Raw genomic sequence first — 27,146 nt, forward strand, 5'->3', positions numbered from 1 at the left:
ATATCACGGGTCACTTTTTAACACTTCATTTTTAGCTAAAATGTATATTTTGTATCTTATTTATTTATATATTGTATTTCATGTGCCGCATCTGTTTTTTGTTGTCTACTTTTATGTTGCACTGTGTAAACTGGAGCCACGTCTTCTCGTCTCTCTGCATATCTGTACAATATATAGAAGAGATGACAATAAAGGTTACTTGACTTGACTTGAAAATTTCTGGATGCATTGATTAAACAGAGTTGGGGAAAAAAGAAAGCAGGACAAAGTAATGCCACTTTATCAAACCTCAAATATAGACTATTTGTCACATTTGAGTTCAACAATGGGACTGCAAATTGTAAGCTTTGCCTAAAAGCACTAGGTAAAATCCACATAATGTAACATGGAAGGTTATTTTCTTACAGTATCTTTCACCTTAGATCAAGCCAATTGTCTGAAAGTGTTCTATATGGTAGTTAATTTCACTTAGTCATGCATCTGTACATTTTATAATGAAATAAAATCGTTTAAGAAAAGGGTCACCTGAGCCTAATTAATGTCGATTTTATTAATTTAGCCAATTTCTGTAATCTGGTTACACCTATTAATTCTAACTTGCTTAGCTAAAAATGTGAAGCACTGTTACCCTTTTATGCATATTATATACAGTATAGGCCAAAAGTTTGGACACACCTTCTCCTTCAATGTGTTTTTTTTTTTTTTTCATGACCATTTACATTGGTAGATTCTCACTGAATGCATCAAAACTATGAACGAACACATGTGGGGTTATGTACTTAACAAAAAGTGGAGACCTGAGTGAAGGCAAAGGGGCCAACAAGTGCTAAACACCTCTGGGAACTCCTTCAAGACTGTTGGAAAACCATTTCAGGTGACGACCTCTTGAAGCTCATCGAGAGAATGTCAAGAGTGTACAAAGCAGTAATCAGAGCAAAGAAACTAGAATATAAAACATGTTTTCACTTATTTCACCTATTTTTGTTAAGTACATAACTCCACATGTGTTCATTCATAGTTTTGATACCTTCAGTGAGAATCTACCAACGTAAATGGTCCTAAAAATGAAGAAAACACATTGAATGAGAAGGGGTGTCCAAACTTTTGGCCTGTACTGTATAAAGGTGTGAAATAATTCTACTTGATATGCTACAAGGCCGACCTTTTCAGTCAGAACTGCCCTACGTACGCCACAGCAGTGAAACATTTTCCTGTGATTAATTGCCAATGTGTGAGCTGTCACCAACGTGGCCGTTCCACGGGTACCGCGCATGCGCACTGCGCCCCAGAGCCATGCCGACATTTCTTCCGAGAACTCCGCACATTCCCACGAAGGCGTCGGGCGCTGTCACGCGTGGCGAGGTCGGGGCACGGCTGGCGTGTTCTTTTGTTTTTGTTTTGTTCTTGGAGGAACCCTGTCTCGGAGGTAGGTGTTCTAACGCGGCCTCCCCACACAAAGACGCGCGTCTTTGGCCCCTCAGCATCCTCACGGCGCGAGCCGGCTGGGGCCAAAATTCCGCCCCCCGTCACGTCCTCGGCCGCATTTTGTCCCCGGCGTGGAGTGCGACGCTTGGGGGCTCTCCCGGCCCCGTTTATGGTCCTTGGTGGCGCGGCACATCCGCGGTCCGCATACCGGTGCCGTCTCACGTAGCCGTCCCCCTCTCACGCACAAAAGGCGGCCGCGGGGTGTCTCTGTCGCCCGCTGACGCGAACGGTGGTCGGAAGCGTGTTTCTCGTTGGCGTTAACTCGCTCTCTGTCTTTCTCGCTTTTTCATTTGATGTTTATTTGAATGACTCCGTGCGCTCGTCGCGTCACGTGATCGTTTTTTTTCCTCCCTTTTCGTTTCGCGCGTTCGTCGTGCTGCTCTTCGTGCCCTCCCATTGTGGTCGGCAACGTGTTCCCTTACTACTTCTCTTTTTTTTTTTTTTTTTCTTTGCATCGTTTTTCGTCGACGCAGGCAGCGTCGCGTTTTTGCGCAGTCGATGCATCGATCATTCGTTCATTGATTTTTTTTTTTTTTTGTGTGTGTGTGTGTGTGTGCGCGTGTCGTGTCTGTGTGTTGCAGCCCTGTGGGACGAAGCGTGTTGCTGTCTGCATGACATCGGTTCTGAGCGGTGAGTACCCGGCCTACTTTTTCCTCTTGCATCACAAATCTTCAGCTCTTCTAGGAACCGCTCCGTGTGTGTATATATATAAATATACATATCCAGACCCGGCCTGACATCTTGTTCCCCTGCGCCAAGCTGGTTTCCTCGTAAACCTGATTGTCTGGGACCCTGAAGGACACTCAGGGTCACTTGAGTAACATAGGGCCGTCTGGGTGAGGAAACCCTGCTTTTACAATAGGATCCCTGTGTCAGAATATCACATGGGGCAGCAGTGCACATGACCACAGCCAGGAAGCATCTGCGGAGCTTAACCCTTCGGTTTGTGCTTCTGTGAAGGTTTTGGAAGCAGCTTCAGCGCGCGGCGGTGGAGGATTTTACATCGGCGCACAGACGGAAGTGCTGCAGTAGTGCTTCTAGGTTCATGGATCGTGTGCCTGTTCGTATGAAATCCGTCATCAGTGTTGAAACACTTTTAAGCTCTTCTGTAAGCAGGCCTGTGCATTAGTGTTGTGAAAGTCTGAGTAAAGAACGATTGTCTAAAAACGAAATATTTAGGGTCCGTTGGAATTTCACATACTTTGTAAAGAATCCTTTTAGAACACCTCTGCAGTGATGTCATGTTGAAACAGGCGTGCCAGTTGGCGACTGTAGTGGATTAGCCAGGCCATCTAGTGTTTTGGTTTAAATCGTGTGAGAAGTTATAAAAAAAAAAAACATGTGCACAGATACGATATAAATGAGTGAGACTGTGCTCACGCTCTCAAATACGGATATGCATGAGTTAGTAATTAACAATATTCACATTGATGTTAGGCAAAAAATTACTTTACTTTTTGTGTTCTAAAAGTATTCTGAATTCTTTTATTCTGTGTAACTGAAATTAAGGCCTAAGTAGAGTACAAGCCAAAAATTTGGACACACCTCATTCAATGTGTTTTCTTTATTTTCATGACCATTTACGTTGGTAGATTCTCACTGAAGGCATCAAAACTATGAATGAACACATGTGGAGTTATGTACTTAACACAAAAGGTGAAATAACTGAAAACATGTTTTATATTCTAGTTTCTTTGCTCTGATTACTGCTTTGAACACTCTTGGCATTCTCTCGATGAGCTTCAAGAGGTCGTCACCTGAAATGGTTCTCCAACAGTCTTGAAGGAGTTCCCAGAGGTGTTTAGCACTTGTTGGTCCAGCTCACCCCAAACCATCTGGATTGGGTTCAGGTCCGGTGACTGTGGAGACCAGGACTCCACTTTTTGTTAAGTACATAACTCCACATTCATAGTTTTGATGCCTTCATTGAGAATCTACCAACATAAATGGTCATGAAAAAAAAACACAGTGAATGAGAAGGTGTGTCCAGACTTTTGGCCTGTACTGTATTATTTTGCAGGTGATTGCGTGCAAATACGTCTTTTTGTTTGCTAACAAGACTGTGCCTCTTGGTTCTCGTGCCTCTTGGTTCTCGTACATTTTGGTTCTGTGGTTAATTTTTTTTAAGGTGTGCCTGAGCATTCATCTACACCTTTTTGATTAAAGGCCAGGAAGGGTGTGGGTAATGAATTGAAATTTGAAAAAAAGTAAGTCGCTTGGTGTGGAAAGTTTTGGTGTTGAGGCTGTAAATTGAGCTGCAGATCTACACAGCATGTTGACTCTGGGAGTTTAACAGTGCATTAGCAATTGCAAATGGATAAAGAGCTTTTGGCATTCAGGGTGGTCCTTGCATGGCATTTAAGGAGGTAGCACGGTCGTTTGAAGTGCTCACCGTGGAGACTGGTCAGAACTGACTGCTGGCCTTTTTGTCTAATTAGAAATGTAGGGTTCCTCCCCTGGTAGCCCAGATGGTGTTTACATGCTCTATGAGGGTTTTTTGTAGCTTCATTGAACACAATTTTGATTTGGGCTGGTGGAATCATGGCAGAATCATATATATTTTTAAATGTGATGACCTGCTGCCTGAATGACTAGAATGGAGAAATAGTTGGAACACTGTAGTTCACACATACTTGCACATGTACCTCAGCTATGAATTCCTGTGCAACAGTGTTGTCTGAAATCGTGCGTTTATTGGAACAGATCATTGCAATTTTATTTGCTCAGCTGCAGCGCATGCGCGCGCTATATATATATATATATATATATATATATATATATATATATATATTATTCCCCTTCGGTTGTCCCCGCAATCCAATTCAATCATTAGTTCTCACTTAAATGGAGATCACTGTTAATAAAAGCAGCTGATTACTGTGGCTCTGGACTGGCCAGCTCTGCATTTAATGATGCGAAAGGCTGGTGCCTTAGCTGCACCAGTTGTGATGTTGCACGCTTTTTGGCCATGGAACAAGAAGAACCACATCAGAGTGTGGTCAGACGCTGCCACAGCTATCGAGGTTAAAGATGTCCACGTGACTTCTTTTTAATTGGATTTGTATTCTTTTAATACAATATGCACTATGTTCATTTATGGCTTCAGAGACATTTAAGCTTTACTTGGTGCAGTCTGTTATTCAGAGCATGCTCTGTCCCACCTAGTGTTTCCCAGGAGGCCACCACAAGCGTCGGTCACCAAACCTGCAACCAGGTCACATGAACATTTAACAGGTCAATTATTTTACCCCTGTGCTGCATGTAGGCAGTTTTCTGGTTGGGCTAGGATACCAGCACCCCGGGGACGGGGGGTGGGGGTGGGTTGGGGGGGGGGCGGAGTTGCATTGCCTTGAATGGCCCCATTGATGAATGCAGGGTTCTCCTGCCCTGCTGAATCTTAAAACGTGGCTGTCCACTGCTGCCGGCTTCTGAAATGTGCTAAGTCTATTGTATCGTCCTCTTTTGAGATCCGGGTTCATCCGATCTGCTGAGTCTCATTTTTTAAGGACCGGGTTGTAGAACAATGGAAGTGTGGGAGCAGCCGTCTCATGTGTCGCCTGCTCAATTCGCTGGGTAGGGTTGCGCATTTGCGAGCGTAAAGGTTCATTTGAGACCATCTGAGATTTGTGCCCGTTGTGTAAATGTCACCTCTTATTTTCTGACGAAACAGTGGGCTCAGGTCAAATAATAGAATAATAGTCACTAGATTGGTTTTTGGTAAGGGCAGCTGTTCCTAATGGATTGGCTCTGAGAAATTAGGAATGGCAGTGCTTTTTTTTTTTTTTTTTTTTTTTTTTTTTTTTTTAAATTAAAACCTCTTGACCATTTGGATGGGTTCATGTACAGTTCATTAACATATGATCGGAGTCCGATCGTTATATAACTGGTTATTAGAGATCATCAGGGGGCCACTATTTAACTACGCATTTCTCTGAGTGGGCATAAAGGAGACACCTTTTCCAGGCTGACATTTACTCGCACTAGCATGCCGGAAATCAGTGGTCATTGTCACTCATTGACCTGCACATGGTTTTGCCCTCTTTTCGCGTGCATTGGGGCTGCAAGCCTCAGAAGTGAGTGATGTTAAACTGTGAAAATTACAGTGGTGGCCTAGCGGTTACGCCTCCTGACTTTTTTTTTTTTTAATCGTAAGGCTACGGGCTTAAATTTCATACCACCAAGGTGCCATTAAGGTCCCCTTGAGCAAGGTACCATCCTTAACCCTGACTGTCCCTGTAACGGTTTCATGTTCATTCATAACTTTTTTTTTTGTCTTGTGCTCTGAAATTGTCAAAATGATGACTCAGTAGAAATTAAATCACTATAATCAACCTCACCGCCATCTTGGTTTGAGATCCTGCCTCTATGCTTTGTTTCTACTGGTAGCCCGTCAATGCATCACAACACGCAAAGGTCAAAGTTCATCAACATTAGCACATTTCAAACCTGGCAAGATTTTTTCTGTGCATGCCTGCAACAGCTCCCCCATCAGAACGCTTCTTCTGTTGCCCGTGACCATGTTGAAAAGCTGACATTTCTTGGTATGAATAAACTGTTATTGAAAACCCTTTCTTGCCCTGTTTTCTGCTGCCAATGTGCCTGTCCTTGGCAAATTTACTTACGGCATTTGGCCTATGCCCTGGACCAGAGCAACTTGCAACGTGAAAGTAATCAGTTCTGGTCCACTAGGACCCAAACTATGAATACAGTCATTCTATGCACTCTGTTGTACTTACATAAGTCAGATTACAAGAAAGCGTTTACAAATTTTACTTGTAAGCTGCCGTAAAAAATACTCTGTGACCTGGAGCTCATTCCACCACCTCAAGAGTGTACCTTCAGAGCATATGTTTTTAATGAGTCTTTATTATTTGCCACAAAATTAAATAACCTCATGCTAAATGTAAAAGCTCGTAGCCATTTTATAATTATGCAATTTCGAACCAGACTAGTCGTATATCAAAATAGTTGTACGTTTAAGCCCTACTAGTCACAGAATCCATATTTCTTTGGAAATTTGTAAAGTCCTGGAAAATATTTAAACACAATCAGTTAAAAGTTTGGACACACGTACTTTGTGGTGGTTATGGAGACTAAGATGAAGAATCCATTGCAAGAAAGTGAAGTAACTTATTGGCTTATTTGCTTTTTGTTATTACATAACCCCACATGTTTTATTCATAATTCTGTGTATTCAGTTTTGTTCCGTAATGTAAGAAATGCAAGACTCATAAACTAGTGTGTCCAAACTGGTTTTGACTGATTTAGTCTGTGTGTATTTTGCCAACATCTCACTCCTAATAAAGTTATACTATTACTGTTTTTATTCATTTCAATATTACTCCTGCATTATCCTGTATTCAGTTCCGTTTATGTATTTAATAAAAAGTGTGTACAAAACTTTTTTTTTTTTTTTCCTTCCCCCAGCTTATTAACCTCATGCGGTGGACAAATCTTGTGATGTAACTTTTAGGCCATATCACTAGCTCAGTTATTTTTTTCCCCCAATCAGCAGTCCTGCAGAAGGTCATCACCCGCAGCGAGTGGAAAAAGGTCCATGGTGTTGCTCCAGAGGGATGGTGTTCCGTTTGTGTAAGACTGTAACTCTAGCCCGGCGTAATGTTCCGTCACTCGACTGAACCACGACCCCCACAGCTCGTGACCTGGGTCTGAGGCCACATGGGTCTTTTTTGGAGCGTGCCCATAAGTGTGGAACGCTGCCGACTGCCTCTTGCCCTCCCCGTATGAGTTAGCGGCAGTGATCTCTGCGGAATCCTGTTGGCCGGCCCCTGCGTTGCTAATGTTAGTGTGCGGTGTGCATGTTTTGTGACGGAACGATAAGGTGACAAGCCGCAGCACGCACTACATAACAGATGGATTATTTTTGTACCGTTCGCTAGACGCTGACAACCTGAAGACTCCCGAGTCTTCTTTTTACCTTCAGGACAGAGAGCAATGTGTTCTTTTAAAGGACCTCCATATCCTAAGACGTGTTGTAATTTTTTTTTAGTGGCTGAAACAATTAACGAACAAAGTAGAATTGCATGTTTTACTCTGGTTAACGGTGTTCCCAGGTTGGTCAAGTCTGAATTGAACAAGTAGAAACACTGGCCTGACTAAAAATGCAGGTTTGAAAGAACGCTTAATTACAAGGGCGTCTCACTTTATTGAGCGGAAGTATGGAGCCGCGCCTCTTTTTAGAGGTCCATATGTATGTACAGAGGAGACTACAATTTAAAGTTCCCTCCAAATTTGAATGCCTGCATGGGTTCTTTTTTTATTTATTACTATTTATTAATTAAATTTTATTAATATTATTATTATCTTTTCCCTGGTTTCCGTGGTGCAGCTAATGAACTATTTAACCACCATTCATGTCTATTATCAACCTGATGACATGACATAACTGTCATTGATTGCGTACTAGTAGTCCATTATAGATCATATTTGGACATGATACTTGCAGCACCACTAAAAAGTTATGATCAGGTTTTGCTGAGGAAACTAATCAATGTAGATTTTTTTTTAAGTTGTAAGAGTGAAATCAACCAGTTGCACCTTTATTACTTTTCAGAAATAAGTAGTAGTAAAGTGCCGTGATTTTATTTATTTATTTTTTTTGGTACAGCGTATGATCCAGTTAGTTTGCTAAAGGTTGTTTTAGTTGTTAGCACAAGGTGTGGTGCCGAAAGCATTTAACAAATTTGCACATCATGTTCGTTCAGTGATATGTGGTTAAATTAATATTTTTTTTGTGGGTTTTAAAAATGTTGAAGTCTTGTCTAAACACCTCATTGTTTCCCCGGCGCCTCTGGCTCCGGGAGCGGTTGTTTATTTGCGGTTTTGCGACGTTTTAAAGACCTCTCATCCCAGGCTCAGCGTGAAAAGGGTTCTGAGGGAAGCTGTGAACATCACACGAAATCATTTAACCCCTGCCGCAGTCGCGTTCACCTGTTGTCGTCGAACAATAGTCGGGTGTTTGTCCCCTTCCTTCCCCAGGGACTGGGCCGCTTTGATAGCCACCCCTGGTCCGAACGGTTCCACCGTGTCTAGTGGGCTTTTTCCTTCTTGGACTTTGTAGGGAGCTGTAAACAGTTCTGCCCCCGCGGGTGGCTCGGTGTGTAGGGTTTCTCTGGGGAAGGGACAGCCTTTGACTTTGGGTGGAACTCTGGAGGTCATGGCTCCTGTAGGGCCGCCACCCGCGCACACACCCTCCTCTCGATGAATGCAGAGTTGTGTTGCGGACACCCTGACCGTAGCCTACCGAGGCGAGCTTGTGCGTGTGGAGTCTAGGGCTGAGCCAGTCGCAAAGGACCGAGAAGTCGCAAAAAAGGTAAAAGAAATTGTGCCACTTGTCAGAACATCTGGGGTCACCCTAGTGCATGAAATAGGTAAAAATGTCTCATTTTAAATGGACTTTGTGGTTTAATTGACTTCATCGTATAATTTTCTGTGGAGCTGAAGTGACCAGGACTATAACAGGTCTTAATCCCTGTGGACGTTGAGTCATTGAGAACGTCACAGTAGACGCGCTAACTAGCCTCATCCTGCAGGAGGATGGTGACCGGGGCTGCTGTTGTGAAAGGGTTTCCTGAGCGTCTTCGTTGCAGAGCTGGCGGTGAAGGTCAGCGCTCGGTGACTCGTGGCAGGCCAATAAAAACCTTCCGTCACTGGAACAAATTAGATTTTATCATTACAGCTTAAAATATTTAGTGGAAAAGGCAGATTATATTTCAGGCTTTGACAATGTAGGTCTTGTTAAATCATTTAATCATGCTGCAAATGTAACTTTTTGATTTACGTAGCTTTATTGGTCTCAAGGCAGGTCCATTTTAAAGAGTTTTTCAGCCACAACATTTAAAACTGTTATATTGTGGAGGGGTGGATTTATTCAGAGCAAATGAACAGTTGCTTCTTCAAGTTGTTGTGCTAGAAGTAAGGGCAAATGTGTAGGTGATTCCAGTAGTACCCAACACCAGTGTATGGGGCGGTAATGACCTTACGTTGGGTACTATGGAAGATTTACAAGGCTGAATATACATGCAGTTAACTGCAACACGTACAGTCAATTGGTGGATGTAGTTGTCAATGACCAAGACCCAACCCTACGTTCACCTCACCATCTTGTGTATCTGAAGTCTCTTTCCAAAATGAAATTTTCCCAGGACGTTGGCAGTTTCTGTGTCTGTAGCTTTAAATGCTAATGAGCAGGAGAGAGGTGGGACGAGGAGGACAGCGACCTATAGAAGGGAGCAGGCATTTGTGGAAATTACGTAATCAACTCCATTCACCAACCACGAACAGGAAGTCGCGTCGGCAGTTTCCAGAAACGCGCTGGTTCTTCAGAGGAACGCATTCGTGCTCATTTTTACATCCAGTCACCGAGCAACTGCAGTGCTTCACATCACCGTGGAGTTCCTTTTTTAGAGAAGGGGTGGGAAATTCTCTGGGCATGAGGGGCATGAGAAATTGGAGAGAACGTCTCCCCTTATGACGACGCAAGTTCCAGATCTGGCCGTCGGAGCTGCCGCTCTCTGACCGTTCAGGTGACCGTTCAGTGTCTCTTCCCCCGGAGGCATTGCAATGCCTCAAGTATAGTGGCTCACGAGTTTCATAACTCTCCAGTGTAGGCATGGACTTTCTCTCTCACTCTCTTGACCTCTCGAGGTTACTGGGACTATCTGGCATCTAGCGTGTCCCCTGTCTATGGCCAATGGGTAGGCAAGTGTGGGGGGTTGGGGGGGACGTGTGGGCCAACCACGACAGCGATGCATGCCGCCGCTTTTCCTCAGGGGAACGAAATGTGCTGACCTTTCCTAAAGCATGCACATGCCTCCGCAACAATGCTGCGACATGCTCTCGCCCGGTCACGTTCCTTCGCCCTTTTGCCCGCACATCTGCGGTTGGACAGGGCGGGAAAGGCATTGGATGTTATTTCCGATTTAGACCTTTTGAGGAGCTTCATAAAAACACCCGTGTTTTATTGCTGTCTAGCAGAATAAAGCAGAAATACTAAATTGAGAGTTCTGTACTATGACATGTTGGCACTGGTGTGTGTTTCATTTTATTTGGATTATACCTTTTTTCTGTATTTGTGGGTTTGACAGAGAGGGGAAAAAAAAACCTTCACACTTCTGTGTCCAACCTGGTGGTTTGTTGGGAGCATCATTCTGTTGACATTCCCAGAATTCAGCATAGCCCAGTAGCAGCTCTGGTTGTGACCTGTATATTTATTCATAAAAATATAGTAGGCACTGCTGAATCTCACTCCAGCGGTTTTACTGTAACACCTTCCTCGCACCCATCACGCTTCACAGCTCTGGTGTTTAACCAGCTGCTGAATTGGCGTTTTCTCTGCTCTGCCTCCTGTCTGACCTTCTACATCAGCCCCTTTCCTGTCCTAACTGGTTTTTGCTAAAAACAGCCATATCCCCTACACCTGTACTGGCAGTGTGTTGTGTGTGTTTGGTCAGAGTGGTGTGAAGCTGGGTTATTATAGACAGGTCATCAATGAACTGGTCAACCTTGCATGGGTAAACATCTGTTCAAACAACTGGAGTGCATATATATACACACACACTCGCACCGAGCACTACATGTTAAAGTGCACACTAATTAGAGCTTATCTTTAGTAGCCACACAGGATGCTCACTTGTATTCTAATTGTATTCATAGTGTCCAGTACGTGTGTTTAAACGGAAGTCTGTTCTGTATTTGTGGATAGATCTGCCTTCGGCAAGATTATTACAATTTCCTGAACAGTGTTTCAGCGCTTCTGTAATTCTAATCAATGATTGACATGTCAGTCATGATGGGTTTCCCAGAATGCTTCTTTCAGTCAACACTGAATTTTGTGACTCTGAATAAGATGAATGAAAGTGCTGATGAAAACACGTTTGGTTTGGTGGTGGGTGTGGCCCTGAGAGAACCAAAACAGATCCTGTTTGCAATGTTCGCTGGCATACCAGGAGGATAAGGCCTATTAGAAGTGTAGAGAATACAGGAGGGGGAAGAGCGGAGATGGATTGTGTCTTGCAGTGTGTGACATAAGCGTGGTGAGGGTTTCCAAAATGGGCTCCTCCTACTGTGTTTCTAAAAAACTTCATCGCGGTTTGAGTTCCACAGGTTCACTTTTTCCTACTCTTTTCATCACTAAGCACATAGCCAATATTCACTAGATTTGATTTAAATATCAATCTGGTTAACATAAAGTTATTTGAAGTACAATTGTACAAAAATGGTAACCTACTGAAAATGTGTTGGTTCCTAAAGTCCTTCATTGAGCTGAAATTAAAACAAGGTATATGAAATAAAAAATATAATCTAAAAGTGCAAGGGTTTTAAGGGTGATCTGTTTGCTGCAGCCTATGTTGAAAGGCAGTGCAGAGAGGGGACACTGGGCCAGTACATTTATCGCTGCATGTAATGTGTTTGTAGTATCTTAACGCGCTGGAAGCATGTTGGTACAGTAAAAAGGTGTTTGGGATTTTAAAAGGCTGTACTTGTTGAACTTGGGTCAGTACAGGAATATCTGGACCCTGTCCAATCAGAGGCACGATCTCTGGTTTAGAACTTAATACGTGTTTGTGTGAACCACATTGGGTTTACAGGACTCTAGAGCCCTGTGTAAGCGCATAATTGATGTGAACATGGCCCGTACACAACAAATAAGGCCCTGTGTGGATTCTGTAAATTTTTTTTTTTTTTTTTTTTTTTTTGCTTGATTCGTTGTGCTGCTGTGTAAAGTGGAGATGTCCTGGTCAGTGAGGCGACCTGTCAGGATCAGGTTAACAGGATCTTCTGTCCTTACATAGTTTTTGTTGTTTCATTGATGGGATTCCAAAAGAGTTAACTCTATCAATCTTTGTTACTTTTTGGTCTGAGTGCAACTGCCTCTATTACACAATCAGGTCCATTGCTGACCAAAGCATGACTCCATGTCAGCAGATCAATTGTAAGAACTTTAGCCTGCCTTGGCTACTTCAGTTTTTCTGTGCTTATAGACTATACGTTGGCTTTGGAGAACCGTTTGCAAAAATGACGTCAGACATACTTCTGGTTTTATTGTATCCTTGATATAATTATATTTGGTTGTATGCCCTGGTCTATTACCGGTAAACCTCCCAAGAGGTTATCTACAGCGCTCTTTCCATCGTGTTTTTTTTTATATATATAACCATTTTTAAAAAGCTTTGACCCTGGAGAGCTTGTTGAGGGACTCATTTCGAACAGGATTTTTCTTAAATCATTTGTTCAACGTTTGAGGTTCTTGATCTTAGCTGGTCTCAGGGGTCTTTCCTGCACTGGTTAAATGCCACAGCTTTGGAAGTTATGAAAGATTTGCATCATGATTAGTTAGTTACATATGCTAGTTTGGTCCATCGTCATGTAAAGTATATTATAGCTGATTCACTGACTGCTTCTTTAAATAACTCAATACCTGGGGCTGTCCTTTGAGTCCAGGAGCTCAAAACTCCATGACTGTCCTCCAGCTACTAATGCTCTCAGGCTCTTCTGATAAATTGCACCGCTTTCACGTCAGGCCCTTTTCTCCCATAATTCATGAAGCAGAGCATGTTGAGATGTGCGTTGGCCCCTGAGGGCTCTAGCGGTCCGGAGTTAGGGACATGTGAGTTCTCATTAAGAATCCTCTGGTGATGTATGAGCTCCACGAGTCGGGGACCCCTGGGCAGTTATTTTCTGGGTTTCGTTTATGGGTTGATGAGAGTGTCTAAATCAGAGGAGAATTACTGGCTTCAAATGAATTTCCTGACTGGACACCAGTCTTAAATCTCTCCTGTTTACTGACCCATGCTCAAAAGACTTCTAATGCCTGGACTTCACAGTGAAACCAATTGTAAAGCTGCTTTCTGAAGTAAATACGCATAAACAAGAATTCAAATGTATTTGCCAAACAATCCACAAAGTCAGTTAACGTTGTAATAAATTTCTCCCGTGTTCATGTGAAATTATTAAAGTGGTCATTTGTATTGGTTCTCCTCAGTAGTAAGTTGGGGGGTTGGTTGGTTCACAAAGTAAAAAACATTTTAAATATCCACACAAATGCTGTGTTTCCAAAAATGATCAGTCTCTACCAGGCCAAATGTGTAGATTACATTTACATCATTACATTTATCAGACACCCTTATACAGAGCGACTTACAATCAGTAGTTACAGGGACAGTCCCCCCCCCCCCCCCCCCCCCCCCCCCCTGGAAAAACTTAGGGTTAAGTGTCTTGCTCAGGGACACAATGGTAGTAAGTGGGATTTGAACCTGGGTCTTCTGTTTTATAGGCGAGTGTGTTACACACTAGGCAACTACCACCCTGTTATCTACAACTTCTGTCATATGTCTAGTTGGGAGTTTCCACTGAGATTTTCCCCAAACAAGCAGACAGACTGGACTGGGATTTTGTCCAGAGCTGACACGCCATCATCTAAATAACCTTCTACCAGAATAATTAACCAATTATTTTGATGGCCATATCCCTGCACCGTAATGTGCCTGAGTGCCAGCGTCCCTTGCCAAGTAGGTGAAATGGAAAGGTTCTGCTCATGGGAACATTTGCTAATGAGCAGCCCGTCGATCCTGGTTCGTCCTTTCTGATGAGGATGTGCTGACAAGGAAGGCAGAAGTTTTGAAAGTTAAACTGTGACCTTGGTGACTGCAGTAATGATCCAACTAAGTGCATGTTTTGCCCCTGTTTACAACTGCCACTCTTTGGTCTGCTGACCAATACCGCAGGATTACTGGATTAATCTTTAACTGTTTGGTGTTCGTTAAACCAGTTTACTGTGTAATTTTTAGGCTAAAGTCCTCCCCGCGATGGTCGTAAGTAAAGCATGCTCAGCACCACCAGGCCTTCTTTATCATGAATTTGATTAAACGGGTGCCCATACAACTAGAAACTTATGAATGAATGGTCAATTTGTGACTAAGGTTCTAGCCGCTATTTATAAAGGCTGCATGCTCTTTTTTGGCAAATGTGCATCAATGAGATCCTCAGTAAACAGAGTTTACTGGTTCCAGTTGCTGGTTCGAATCCCGATGGCTGTCCCCTGCTCACACAATGTGATGGGTTAAATGCAGCGGACAAATTTCACTGTGTGCACCTTGTGCTGTACTGCTGTGTATCACAAGTGACAATCATCTCACAAGTGTATATGTATGTCTGTGTGTGTGATGCATGTATACGTATGAAGGCAATTCTCAGTTTCTTCTCCTTTCTTCAACAGAGGCGTGTGAAAGTGATATCAGAGAGTGATGCCTCCAGCAACAGGTGGTCCCGTGGGCTACACGCCCCCAGAGGGCGGATGGGGCTGGGCTGTGGTAGTTGGAGCCTTCATTTCCATCGGCTTCTCCTACGCCTTTCCAAAGTCCATCACTGTCTTCTTCAAGGAGATCGAGGTTATCTTTGATGCCACCAGCTCCCAGGTCTCCTGGATCTCCTCCATCATGCTGGCTGTCATGTATGCAGGGGGTGAGTCATTTGTAGAATTGTGATTCAAGATTATTTCTGTCTCTGTTTTCCATCCAATCAGCTCAACAAGGTCTGTTCTCATCCTGTTACTGCTCAAGACCTTATAAAAGATCCTAATGACACAAGGCTGCTTTAGATTAATACTTATCTGCTTCCTACCCAATCCTAAAATCAAGCCTGAGAGTGCCTGAGAAGAAATATATAAAATAAGAATAAGAAGCAAACAAGAATAGGGAACCACCATCTAATCTGATTTAGAACTTGAAGGTTTAAAGATATTAAGCATGATTGCAGCCAAATGAGGCAATTCTTCAAAGGTGGTTCTGTGATTCCGCATTAAGTAAAGCTAAATTACAAAACACACTTGTGGGGGGGGATCCCAAGACAACCAGGGGATATCACTGGAGAGATAATATCTGTCCAGTGGAATGTGTCCAAAAAAGCCACAATGGCAAACTGTTGGGCCTACCTTAACATAAGACAGTCCTTTTTATAGTCTCACAAGTGGGAAATTAGCAAAAGTAAAACTGTCAACAGTACAGTATAAAAAGGACAGTACACAATCTAAACATGTGAATTCAAAAATATAAATGCATCTATGCTTATACTTGGATAAATAAAAAAGATTTATGTATGTATACATGTACAGAGTGGATATATAGTCATATTGCACATAAAAAAAACACTGGTGTATTGGATGTGTGTGTCTGTATACATGTGATCAGCTGCAAGGATAGTGTCCTAAAGTCTGACCGGAAGGAAAGAGCTGAATATTCCACATTGCGGGTGCCACAGCCTGCAACTGAAGGAGCTGCTCAGTGCTGTCTCCTGCATGGGGTGGGATAGGGTGTCCAACAGGGGTGACCGCTTAGCCACCATTCTCCAGTCACTCACTGCCTTCACTGGGTCCAGTCCTAGAAAACAGGGCTGTTCAGTCTCTCTCGGTCCACAGCAGAGATGCTGCTGGCCAGGGTATTTTCAGTGGAGTGTCCAGGATGGATCTGTGATCATTTTGGTGTGGCATACATGTCTTACATACAGGGCTGTTTAGGCACATAAACCACACACCTCTACAATATTTGGAAAGCAGGCAGCGGTGGAAAAGATCTACCTTTTTTCCTTATTCGTTAGGATTAAAGTAAAAAAGAAGCTTAGACACTATACAATTGTACCATAATTTAATTTTACTACTATTGTGCTGAGAGGAGATGTTCATCTTATCTTAAGGTGGTCATTATGATCTCATTATCTGGTTTGCATTCCTGATGTTACAGATACTTAACCTGTTTTATTACAGTGCGTTTATTTTTATATATATATATATATATATATATATATATATATATATAAAATATTCATAAACACACATATCACCTCTCTATCAATTAAGCTGGCATTGATATAAAAAAAATATTAAAATATAATATATATATAAAACATTAACTGCTGTGATTTCGCTGCTGGGGGTGGCCAATATGGTGGCCAGGATTAAGTGTGAGGTGGCCACTTAAGCCACCCCACCCCACTATCACTGTGTAGCAGACCATGCTGTGTGGAGGCTGTTTCTCAGCCTCAATGTCCAGACCCTGGATGTTCAGTTGGAGCAGTGGAGGATGTTTTGCCTGTGGAAGTCTACCACCAGCTCCACAGTCTTTCCAGTGTGGATCTGGAGGTAGTTCTTCTGACACCAGGCGACAAAGTCCCGAGTCCGTTCTCTGTACTTCTTATAGTCAGCGATAAGGCAGACTATTGCAGAGTCATCACAGACCTTCTGCAAGAAGCCGTTGGTAGTGTAGTTGCTCCAGTGTAGATGGTGAAGAGGAATTGCGGCAGAAACATCCACTGTACTGCAGACCACAGTGTCTGACACACGGCCCTGAGTTCTTAAATACTGTGGTCAGCCATGAGCTGGTCCAAGATCCATGTGGCGAGGTGATTGCCCACGCTCGTTTACTCCAGCTTGGCCCTCAGTATTGAAGTTTAAGTTTAAAGTGAAGTGATTGTCACTTGTGATACACAGCAGCACAGCACACGGTGCACACAGTGAAATTTGTCCTCTGCATTTAACCCATCACCCTTAGTGAGCAGTGGGCAGCCATGACAGGCACCCGTGGAGCAGTGTGTTGGGACGGTGCTTTGCTCAGTGGCACCTTGGTGGATCGGGATTTGAACCGGCAACCTTCTGATTATAGGCCACCACTGCCCCACCTTGGGGTACAATGGTGTTTAAGGCTCTGAAGAATTCAAAGAACACGATTCTAACAGTGCTCCATGCGGTCTCCAGGTGAGAGGGAACAAGCTTGGCCTGACTGCATCCAGCCCAATGACAGGCTGGTAGGCAAACTGAAGTGGGTCCATTGATGAGCTCACCAGGGGCCAAAGCTGCACAAGGACCAGTTGGTGGGATGTCAGAGCCACCAGCTGTTAGCTGTTTAAGTCCTTTGGATTTTGAGTTTTAGGCACTGGTACCACATGAGGTATTCCAGAGCTTTGGCAGGTTCAGGCTCAGGTTAAAAATGTGCACCAACACCCCACACAGTTGAGCCATTTGGACCCACTGCCTGCCTGGCTATGTAGCCAAACCACCCAGTCAAAGGTTTTTGAAAACTTCTGTGATTTTAAACATAAGCATAAAAGACACTACATATAGCCCCTTTACAGTAGTTGGGGAGTGACTGAATTATGTTCACCACCCCTTGCAACCTGTTGAGTAAGACTGTCTAGGTTGCCTTGGTTTGGTTTAGGCTAGCACATCCTCCACCGTGATGTTCTGCACGTAGCCTAGCCACTAAACCAACAAGTCTTGGCCACCAAACCCACGCACTGCATTCCTTTTTGAAGAGTGTGTGTGTGTGTGTGTGTGTGTGTGTGTGTGTGTGTGTGTGTGTGTGTGTGTGTGTGTGTGTGTGTGTGTAGAATGTCAAAATGAAGACGGAAAGAATATTTCAGTGAGCCAAATATTGAATACTTCACATTTCATTCTTCCTCTCCATAACTCTGTGAAATGGTGTGAGAATAATTGAAGATATTGAAGTGAAGGGAGACTTCAGCGCACAGAGGGAACTGGAGGGATTCCATCTCTCTTGCCTGAAAGCAGCAACGCTCAGGCTGCATCTAGAGTCTTTGGACCCAGTGCTGGTTCTCTGCTCGATGATCTGTTTGAACCTCAGCACCAATTGCCTTCATGGGTGTATCACGAAGAGACATTCTTGGGGTTGTTTCAATAAATTGTATCATCATAGGGCATCAGTGTAGAAAAAGGCCAGACTCTCCTCTCTTTGTATTTGATCCATCCAGTTCCACTTAAGTAGTTCTGCACCAACTGTGTTTTCTAGATGGAAGCAATTCAGCGGCTCAACTTTGCCATTGAGTGGAAGGTCAGTTCAGGTTATAAAAGAAAAAAAAAGGGAACACGATAAGAGCCAGAAGCTGGGTGTGTTCTGGACTTTGTACGGCATTCTTATCCTCTGAATGATGGATGTTTGGTTTGGTGTTTTCTAAGATACTGCATCGAATTTGGCCAGTGCCATTGTAAATGTTTACATATTTGGCTACTAGATTTGTATTTCTGCTGCAGTTACAGAGCCACAGGCATTTTGTTTTTTCCACCAGGCCTCTTTTTTTATTTTATTTTATTTATTTATTGATTGTTTGTTTGTCCAATAGTTGTCTTTACGTTAGCCCTCAGGTTTCACTAATTTTTCAAATAGAAAATAGTCCTAATGGGAAAAACTCTTCAATATCTCTCACCTGTATCACATAACTGCAATGGAAAGTGGATTTTGGGGTCACAGTGTTCTAAAATAAGTGTCTGGAGGATGAATGAATTATTCACTATGAGAAATCACATAAAATTGCTCAATGTAAAAAGTCAGTTCACAATTAGTGCCCTGTGCAAACAAGTCATAATGATTTAAAAAATCACCAAATAAAAACCCTGGAGGGACTGCATGATTAAAAATAGTCAGAAAATATTTAAAAAACACCATGCATTCGTATTTTATCTAAATTCCTCAGCTGATCCTAAGTCCTAAAATGTTATATAATCACTCGCATCATACAAATACCTTGTCTTTTACTGGCCTTTCAGTAGAATTGTCCAGATATTGTTTATTCCTGCTGCTGTGTCTTTTAAAAACAGTTCAATATAAATTTACAGATCAAATTATATATTGCAATATATACCATCTGTCATCTGTTGTGAAATCGCAATATGAATTTTATGCCATATCACACGGCCAGCCTAAGGGAAGGATTTTGCGGTTCCTGACAAAGAAATAAAAAAAAAAGGAGGGGGGAATTGTATGAAATCGCATCTCAGGGCTTGAAGTCCATGCATATCAGCATTGCGGTTCTGGAGTGTTCTAATACCATGACAACTTTACCACAAGGACATTGCGTTCATTTGCTCATTGCTAACTGACTCCCATGAACCTGTGTGTGTCGGTTTCCTCCATAGAGGATTGCGCGATGTCTGAGTGTCCATTATGTAATGACTGTGTGTACTAATCACTGGTCCCTTTGTCCTCTTTTGGTCAGGAAAGTAACTCTGTCCGTCCCCCCAGACAAAGCTGGTGTCAGCCCTTATTTGCGTCTGTGTTGTGTTTGAGCCAAAAAAAAAAAAGGCTCTGCACAGATTTTTGTCTCTGGCAGAGACTCTCAGCCGCCTTCCACGTGAGACTCCCTCGCTGCCCGGTTCTCTCAAGGGTCAGAGGTCGCGGTACAGCCTCCAGCCCGGCCCCAACTTTTTATTTATTTATTTATATTTTTTTGAAAATGACAAGCCTCAAAGTCAGGGTGCTCCAACATAACACACATTGTTTGAGATGAAAGAGCACATTGTATAGACTTCCTCTTTGTGCGTAACATCAAACAGGGCTCAGATACACACACTTCACTCTCTGACGATATGTTAGTTTGTTCTGACCATGGGTGGCAGATTAACCTGATTTCTTTTTTAACCCTGAGAAGGGTTTCAGAAGTCTGCAATTTATGGCCACGTGATAGTATATTCTTATTGTTAACGTTCGAGCTGATGGACTGACATTTCAGAATCGTTCAGAGTTTGAATGTTAATGTTGCATATATTGATATACTACCAATCAAACCCTGTAAGTTCAATATAGCACCATACCCACTTACTCACATCAAAGATGCACAGATTTTGCTTTTGACCTCCTGAAAAATGCTGATAGTTTCTTTTTTCCTCTGAATCACAGTCCTGATATTCTTTGCTAGTTTCTGTTTCAGCACCAAAGAGCTGCTAAAACACTGCAGCCATCAGAGTTCTTGGGAAATGTAAGTTACCTGAAAGTGCCCAATTGCGGACTCCCTTTTAAGGATCTGTTCTGACCTCTAGGAATCCCTCCTCTGTTTGCCTCTTGGGGTCTAGCCCAATATCCCAATATCTGAAACTAGCCCAAATGCAGTCAGTCTGCTTTTCACACTCACCTTACACTCCCTTTCCATTAGTGTTATGCAACAGCTGTTGGCAAGGACCATGCCTCCACCAGGCTTGATTTATTTCATTCACTCCTTTCAACATAAAACTCTTTCAATTTTGGAATTTTTCTATAAAATAATTTTTTTTGGCTGCAAACACCTTTTTTTGCTTTTAATGATGTGACTATGATAGAATAGAAGTGTTTGGTACTAGTTAACCTTTTTGCACCTTCCTTTTAAAAACATCTTCATATAATTTTTTATACATATTTCTGACCGTCTCTAGCTCATTGTACAAAATTGCATTTTGTACAGAGCATTATTATAATTTTTTTTCATACTGGCCCCAATAATATTCTATTTTTATATAGGTAGGTTTTTTTTTGTATTCAGCTTTTACACAAACAAGGCATGGTTATTTCACCAGTGCACCATGCTAGTAATGCAGTATTCCCCCTTTTGGGCCTATTGATTTGTCTCAGGATTCATTGCTATGTAATCAGCTGTGTTTTTTTTCCCCCACGTTTCATTCCATGTGACCCCCATAGAGGATTGTGACAATGGTACGTGTGGCCGTTGTCAGTAGGTCACCACTTTGATCCCTGTGTCTTCATTCTGTAGTTTCCCTAAATAGCCACGGCGAGATGCCGCTTTTGTGTATTCGCTGGTAGGAGGGGCTGCTGCCAACAGATATGTCACATGTAACTCAGCCACTCCTGCATCCTGTTCTTCTGTAGCTGCTCTGAAGGCGCCACCTGGTGGGTGTAAAGGGTCATTGCCAACCTGACGTCAGCAGTGATCACATGAAGGGAGCAGCAGCGTGGTTCCGGTGCAGACAGGAACAAGTTTAGGCCTCACTGACTGAGTTATCAGAATTCTAAATTCGCTATGAGTATACTGCCACTATGCAGTAGTTTATTTGAATACAATCAGTTTTAATTTCTAGCAACTTCCCATTAGGTGAAACATTAATGCTGTGGATCTGTGTGTACACGTGGTAAAGGTGAGATTGGTCAGTTTTCTCTGTTTCTCCCCTCTTCTCAGGTCCTATCAGCAGCATCCTAGTGAATAAGTTTGGTAGCCGGCCGGTGATGATCGTTGGGGGATGTTTGTCTGGTATCGGGCTCGTCAGCGCATCCTTCTGCAACACTGTGGAGGGCCTGTACTTCTGTGTTGGAGTCATAGGAGGTGTGTGTGTTTCTGTGAACATGTAAGGATCTCTGATGTTCCCATACTAAACAACTTGAAACTAAAATTGTAATGTCCTCCTCCGGTGTTTTCAGGTCTGGGATTGGCGTTCAATTTGAACCCGGCACTCACCATGATTGGCAAATACTTCTACAAACGGCGACCCATCGCTAATGGTATCGCCATGGCCGGCAGCCCAGTGTTCCTGTCCACGCTGTCGCCCCTCAACAGCTGGCTATATGACCAGTTTGGGTGGAGGGGCAGCTTTCTGATCCTTGGGGGGCTGTTGCTGAACTGCTGCGTGGCTGGGTCCCTCATGAGGCCCATTGGTCCCAAGCCACTGCCTGCCCAAGATGCCAAAGACCCCAAGGCAAGGCGATAATCTTTTAAAATGTGTTATTACTGTACTTTTGGGCAAAATAGACCTCCTTTCAGCTCAATATCAACAAATTGAAATACCCCTTAGATTGTCAAATAACTTGCTCTTCATGTAATTTTGTTCTTTTAAATACTATCCATAGCCCTGCCTGCATGTTCCTGTATAAAGCTATGCTGCCTCTAACCTCCTGACCACCCACCAGAAATCACCCGATCCTTATTGCATTAAACGTTAGCTACTTCACCGTTAAAGCACTTGGTGGCACAGCACAGAAAGACTTTATCTACATTTACATTTACAGCATTTATCAGACGCCTTTATCCAGAGCGATGTACAATCAGTATTTACAGGGACAGTCTCCCTGGAGACACTTAACCTTAAGTGTCTTGCTCAGGGACACAATGGTAGTAAGTGGGATTTGAACCCGGGTCTTCTGGCTCACAGGCAAGTGTCTTACCCCTCTAGGCTACTCCCACCTTTTTAATATGAATAAATAGACAGTTTCCAGTTCTGGCTAATTTATTTTCCTGCTTTCTGTGGTCAATCCTTTAGTGTGACATTCCAGACACTTCTCTCCGCTCTAGAAGGCTTTTGGAATTTTTTTATTTTTTTTTTTTATCGGTTCCCTAATATCCTGCCACCAACTTGCCTCTGTATCTGCATTTGAATTGACATTGTTGAATATCATTGTTGAATTTATTTTAGTAATATTGATATTTATTGTAACTGGAACCTGAAAAAATTCAAATGCATTTTGTTTTCAGGAAGGTAGATCGAAAGCTCAGGAGAAGAAGACCGTGATGCAGACCATCAACAGTTTCCTGGACCTGACTCTGTTCAAGCACCGTGGCTTTCTGCTCTATCTGATGGGCAATGTGGTCATGTTCTTCGGACTCTTCGCACCACTCATCTTCCTCAGCAACTACGCCAAGAGCCATCAGATATCCAAAGAGAAGGCCGCCTTCCTGCTGTCCATCCTGGCCTTCACCGACATGGTGTCTCGGCCGTCCATGGGCCTGGTGGCCAACACGCGCTTGATCCGGCCGCGCATTCAGTATTTCTTCGCGGCTGCCGTGCTGTACAACGGGGTGTGCCATCTGTTTGCGCCCCTGTCCGTGGACTACCTGGGTTTCTCTCTGTACGCCGTGTTCTTTGGCGTGGCATTCGGATGGCTGAGCTCTGTGCTGTTTGAGACGCTCATGGACCTGGTTGGAGCTCAGCGATTCTCGAGCGCCGTGGGGCTCGTCACCATTGTGGAGTGTGCGCCGGTGCTGCTCGGACCACCGCTTCTGGGTAAGAATTAGAGCAGGATTCTTTTCGTTTTGTTGCTGATACTTTCTACTAGAGCTGCTCGGTGTGTTTCTGGTGGCAGCATAAAAAATTCTTGTTAAAAAGTAGTGCCGATAGTGACTGTGATCTGCAGCCTTGTTCTCGCACCACGTCCATTCGTTGAACTTTGAACTTTAACCACTGCACGCCGTAACATGTTTTCATGCACACAATGGAATGAAAGCGGGCGAGTGTTCTTTCTGCCACTTCGAACCTCACACACGAAGCGGGAATGGAGGGAAAAGCTGATCTACAACACGACATGATCGTCTTACCGGGAGTTTAGAATAACACACTTACTTGTGCCGTTCGACCTGAAATCGGCTTTAGATTTTCTCCAGTGTGCAGAAAAACAGTCTGTTTTGGACATCTGAACCAGGAGTTTTTCTGCCATTTGTGGCATCAAGTGTGCGCAGAATGAACAGACCATTTTTCTGCTCATTGTAGCAAATCAAAGCGTCCAAACAGGTGAACGAGAGCTTAACTCATATTTGAATGAATCATGTGACCTTGTAGAAAATTGCAATTGCGATGCATTGAATCGAACCGTGAGACCAAATAGAAGGTTCTATTTGACTTGAGAGAAGCAATCTTAAGTTGAACATAAGCAAGGCCTTAATCAAACAATGAGCAGTGCTGTCATGTAGATGGAGATACAGCTGAAAAATATTAGTCTTTTTCTTGAACATTTACCCTTGGATAGCTGGGGCAGTGGTGGCCTAGCGGTTAAGGAAGCAACCCTGTAATCAGAAGTTTGCCGGTTCGAGTCAAAACACCGTCCCCACACACTGCTCCCCGGGCGCCTGTCACGGCTGCCCACTGCTCACCAAGGGTGATGGTTAAAAGCAGAGGACACATTTCGTTGTGTGCACCATGTTCTGTGCTGTGTATCACAATGACAATCACTTGGCACAATGCAAATGGCACATGTTAAAAGCAAAAAAGAACTATAAAAATGTCCACCATTTTATAATTCAGAATCAGTTTGAGATCCCCATTTGATAAGGAAAATAAAGCACAATTGTAGATGAAATGGCCATTTGAAAGTGATGTGATTGCCATTATGATTCACAGCAGGCACAGTACACAGTGCACACCACGAAATGTCCTCTGGGTTGAACCAGTCACCCTTGGTGAGCAGTGGGCAGCCATGAAAGGTGCCCGGGGAGCAGTGTGTGGGGACGGCCCCTGGGCGGTTCCAGGATTTTCAACCTGCAACCCTATGATTTATGATCCCCTTGGCCACCACTGCCCCAATTGAATGGTTTTTACTTTTTAAATAATACTTTTGATGTTTTGTTTTTTTCTTCTTCTTCTTCAGGTAGGTTAAATGATGTATATCATGACTACAGATACACCTACCAGGCATGTGGTATTATCCTCATCATTGCCAGCATCTTCCTCTTTGTTGGAATGGGAATTAATTACAAACTGCTGGATCGCGAAAGGAAAGAAGAGGAGAAGAGAGAAAAGCAGGTCGGGGAGGTTGAGGAAACCAACCTGGACAACGTCAGAAAAGAGAAAGACGGCGAGAACGACGTGTCCATTCCGCTCACGTCTACCGACGCCAAGTCTGATCTTGCATAAGGCAAACGGAAGATTCAGGATATGGCACAATGCAAATGCCACATGTTAAAAGCAAAAAAGAACTCTTGAGCACACACACACACACACACACACACACAACACTTGCTAGGGACGTTGAGCCCTGTATTATAACATGGTGAAAAAACCTGGAAACCACGAAGACTTTTAAACCCCTTTCTTCCGCAAATTTCACAACAACAAAAGAAAAAAACAATCCAAACATTGTGATGGGACATTACAAATATCTTCGATGCTATTCATCATCTGTAGGCCCAGTGATGGGAATAGAAAGCAATAAGGAAAGGAATCCTGTGTCTGGACAGGCAACATGTTAACACAGGCCAAGAAGAGCACCTGAGATACTTCCTTCTGGAATGAGTTCCAACGTGTCGTACTTCAGATGGGAGCGGCTGATTCCTGCTGATGTCTGTTTTAAAGAGAAGCCGAAGCCTGACGCTTTTACATGGACTGAGGGACATTTCATTTGTGTGGGCTGTCGCGTTTTAGTCCATTTGAAAGTGTTATTGGCCTCTGCCTTTGACAACATAGGAACCCTTGTCCTGTTTTAGGCTTGTAATGGCCTTTTCTGCATGGAGGAGCTTCTCTGAATTGAAAACTAGCTCAATGAGAATCTATATAGATTTAGGGACCCTCCCCAAAATACCCAATCAGCAGCTGATGTCATTTTTTGGCTGTTTTTGCTGCTAATGCTATTGGCTGTGCCCAGTTGAGTATGCGGCAGTGCCATTTGACACGTCTCCGGGAAATACTCGCTGCTCATCGTGGCTTTGTGTGCCCTCAACTCTAAGAACTAATTGTTTTAGTTAGTTTAGAACATAGAATTTTTAGGCTGTAAATCTTACTGACACACAAACCCCCACTTTTACCTTCTCAGCAGTTACTTGGGGGTTAATGGCTCTGTCTACTGCTGAAGGCTTGTATTATTACAAAAAAATGAACACCCAGTAGATTTAAAGCCTCAACTAAAGGCATTCTGAAGTGGACATTTCAGTGAGACTTCACTTGAGAAGCACCTAACGTGAAATGGTATTTTGTAGGCAGTAAGAATTTAAAGCAGGCTTAACAGGCTTATGGGACTTCTTACCTTTTTGTCCCAAAAATGGAAGTGAAAATGTACACAAAGCAGCCAAATGGCCACAAAACTCGTAACTGACATTAGTCACTTTGTTAATGTTTAGCCATATATTTATCAATAAGATTAATGAAGTTTTTAAATATCTTTTTACTAATTGCCAATTAGTTTGGCTCGTTTTAGAATTTAAGTTTGCCAATAACAAGTGCGTGAACGCCGCGGATTATGTAGTGATTCAGTGTTCCTGATTTGCCAAGTAAAATTTTTTATTTTTTTTTTGTTAATTAAATGTGTAGTTTTGTCTCCTACTTGAACATTTAGTGCCTTGGACATTTGATGTGCCTTCTGTACTCAAGCTGTGCCTTCTAAAGGCTCCAGTTCTGCCAAATTGACATACACGTTACTCTATGGCCTCAGCCATGGCTTGATTCGACCCTACCCGTTTTATGGTCATTCCATCTTCTGTAACATTTTAAGTCTTGTTGAATTTTTTTGGAGGGGGGGATTGTATTTTTGGATTGTAAAACGCTACCATCTAGATGTTTTAGTCAGTATTACAGTCCTGTATTCTGCCAGTTCAAACCAAACCGCAGCACATGTTCTTGCAGTTTTCAGGGCGAATATGAGGGCGAGCACCAAACAGTGCAGGGCGAGTACTACAGTAAAAGTTACATTCTTTCAACGTGCTTTGCTATTCATTACACTTTACCATACAAAATACAGATTTGAAGAATTTCAGTGTGCCATGTTTTGCTTTTTGTGGCCTCTTTGACAATGGCTAATGTAAATTTCAACTGTTTGTTGTATACGGAATGTGCCCAGTTTCATTTAAAGAAATGAAGGAATAGATGCTTGTTTATGTGTCTGGGTCATGGGGGGAGGGACTATTATTATTATAATAGCTCATGACCTCAACGCAAGCATCCAACACGCCCATCTATTTCAAGCACCTTGTCATTCCGAAAAGTATTTTGTTGATCGTTTGCCCTCTGTTGTCTCGTTTTGGTTAAGGTTCGTTCGTTCGTTTTTTTTTTTTTTTTTTTTTTTTTTTTTCTTTAGTGATCATGATATTTTAATAAAAATGTAAAAGCTTTTGTCTGATTTTGATTTAAATGTTTTTTTTTTTTTGTTATTAAAGAAATAATACTTAGTTTACTTCAT

At 42.9% G+C, this 27,146-nt stretch overlaps 1 protein-coding gene across 3 annotated transcripts; it reads left to right on the top strand.

Annotated features, from left to right (window-relative positions):
• The first annotated feature begins 1,280 nt into the window (after positions 1-1,280).
• LOC114798370 (monocarboxylate transporter 1-like) lies at positions 1,281-26,667 on the top strand. Of its 3 annotated transcripts, XM_028994019.1 has the most exons (7): positions 1,281-1,426; positions 2,067-2,115; positions 14,723-14,967; positions 21,454-21,597; positions 21,693-21,967; positions 22,741-23,269; positions 24,627-26,667. In XM_028994019.1, the coding sequence occupies exons 3-7, from the start codon at positions 14,751-14,753 to the stop codon at positions 24,890-24,892; spliced, it is 1,431 nt and encodes a 476-aa protein (XP_028849852.1). In that variant the 5' UTR covers positions 1,281-1,426; positions 2,067-2,115; positions 14,723-14,750; the 3' UTR covers positions 24,893-26,667. The 3 variants fall into 3 exon arrangements, with proteins under 3 accessions (XP_028849852.1, XP_028849854.1, XP_028849853.1); XM_028994021.1 differs by lacking the exon at positions 2,067-2,115; XM_028994020.1 differs by lacking the exons at positions 1,281-1,426; positions 2,067-2,115 and adding an exon at positions 8,675-8,818.
• Positions 26,668-27,146: the final 479 nt, after the last annotated feature.

The sequence above is a fragment of the Denticeps clupeoides genome, chromosome 10, assembly GCF_900700375.1.
Source record: "Denticeps clupeoides chromosome 10, fDenClu1.1, whole genome shotgun sequence".
In the NCBI taxonomy this organism is placed as follows: Eukaryota; Metazoa; Chordata; class Actinopteri; order Clupeiformes; family Denticipitidae; genus Denticeps; species Denticeps clupeoides.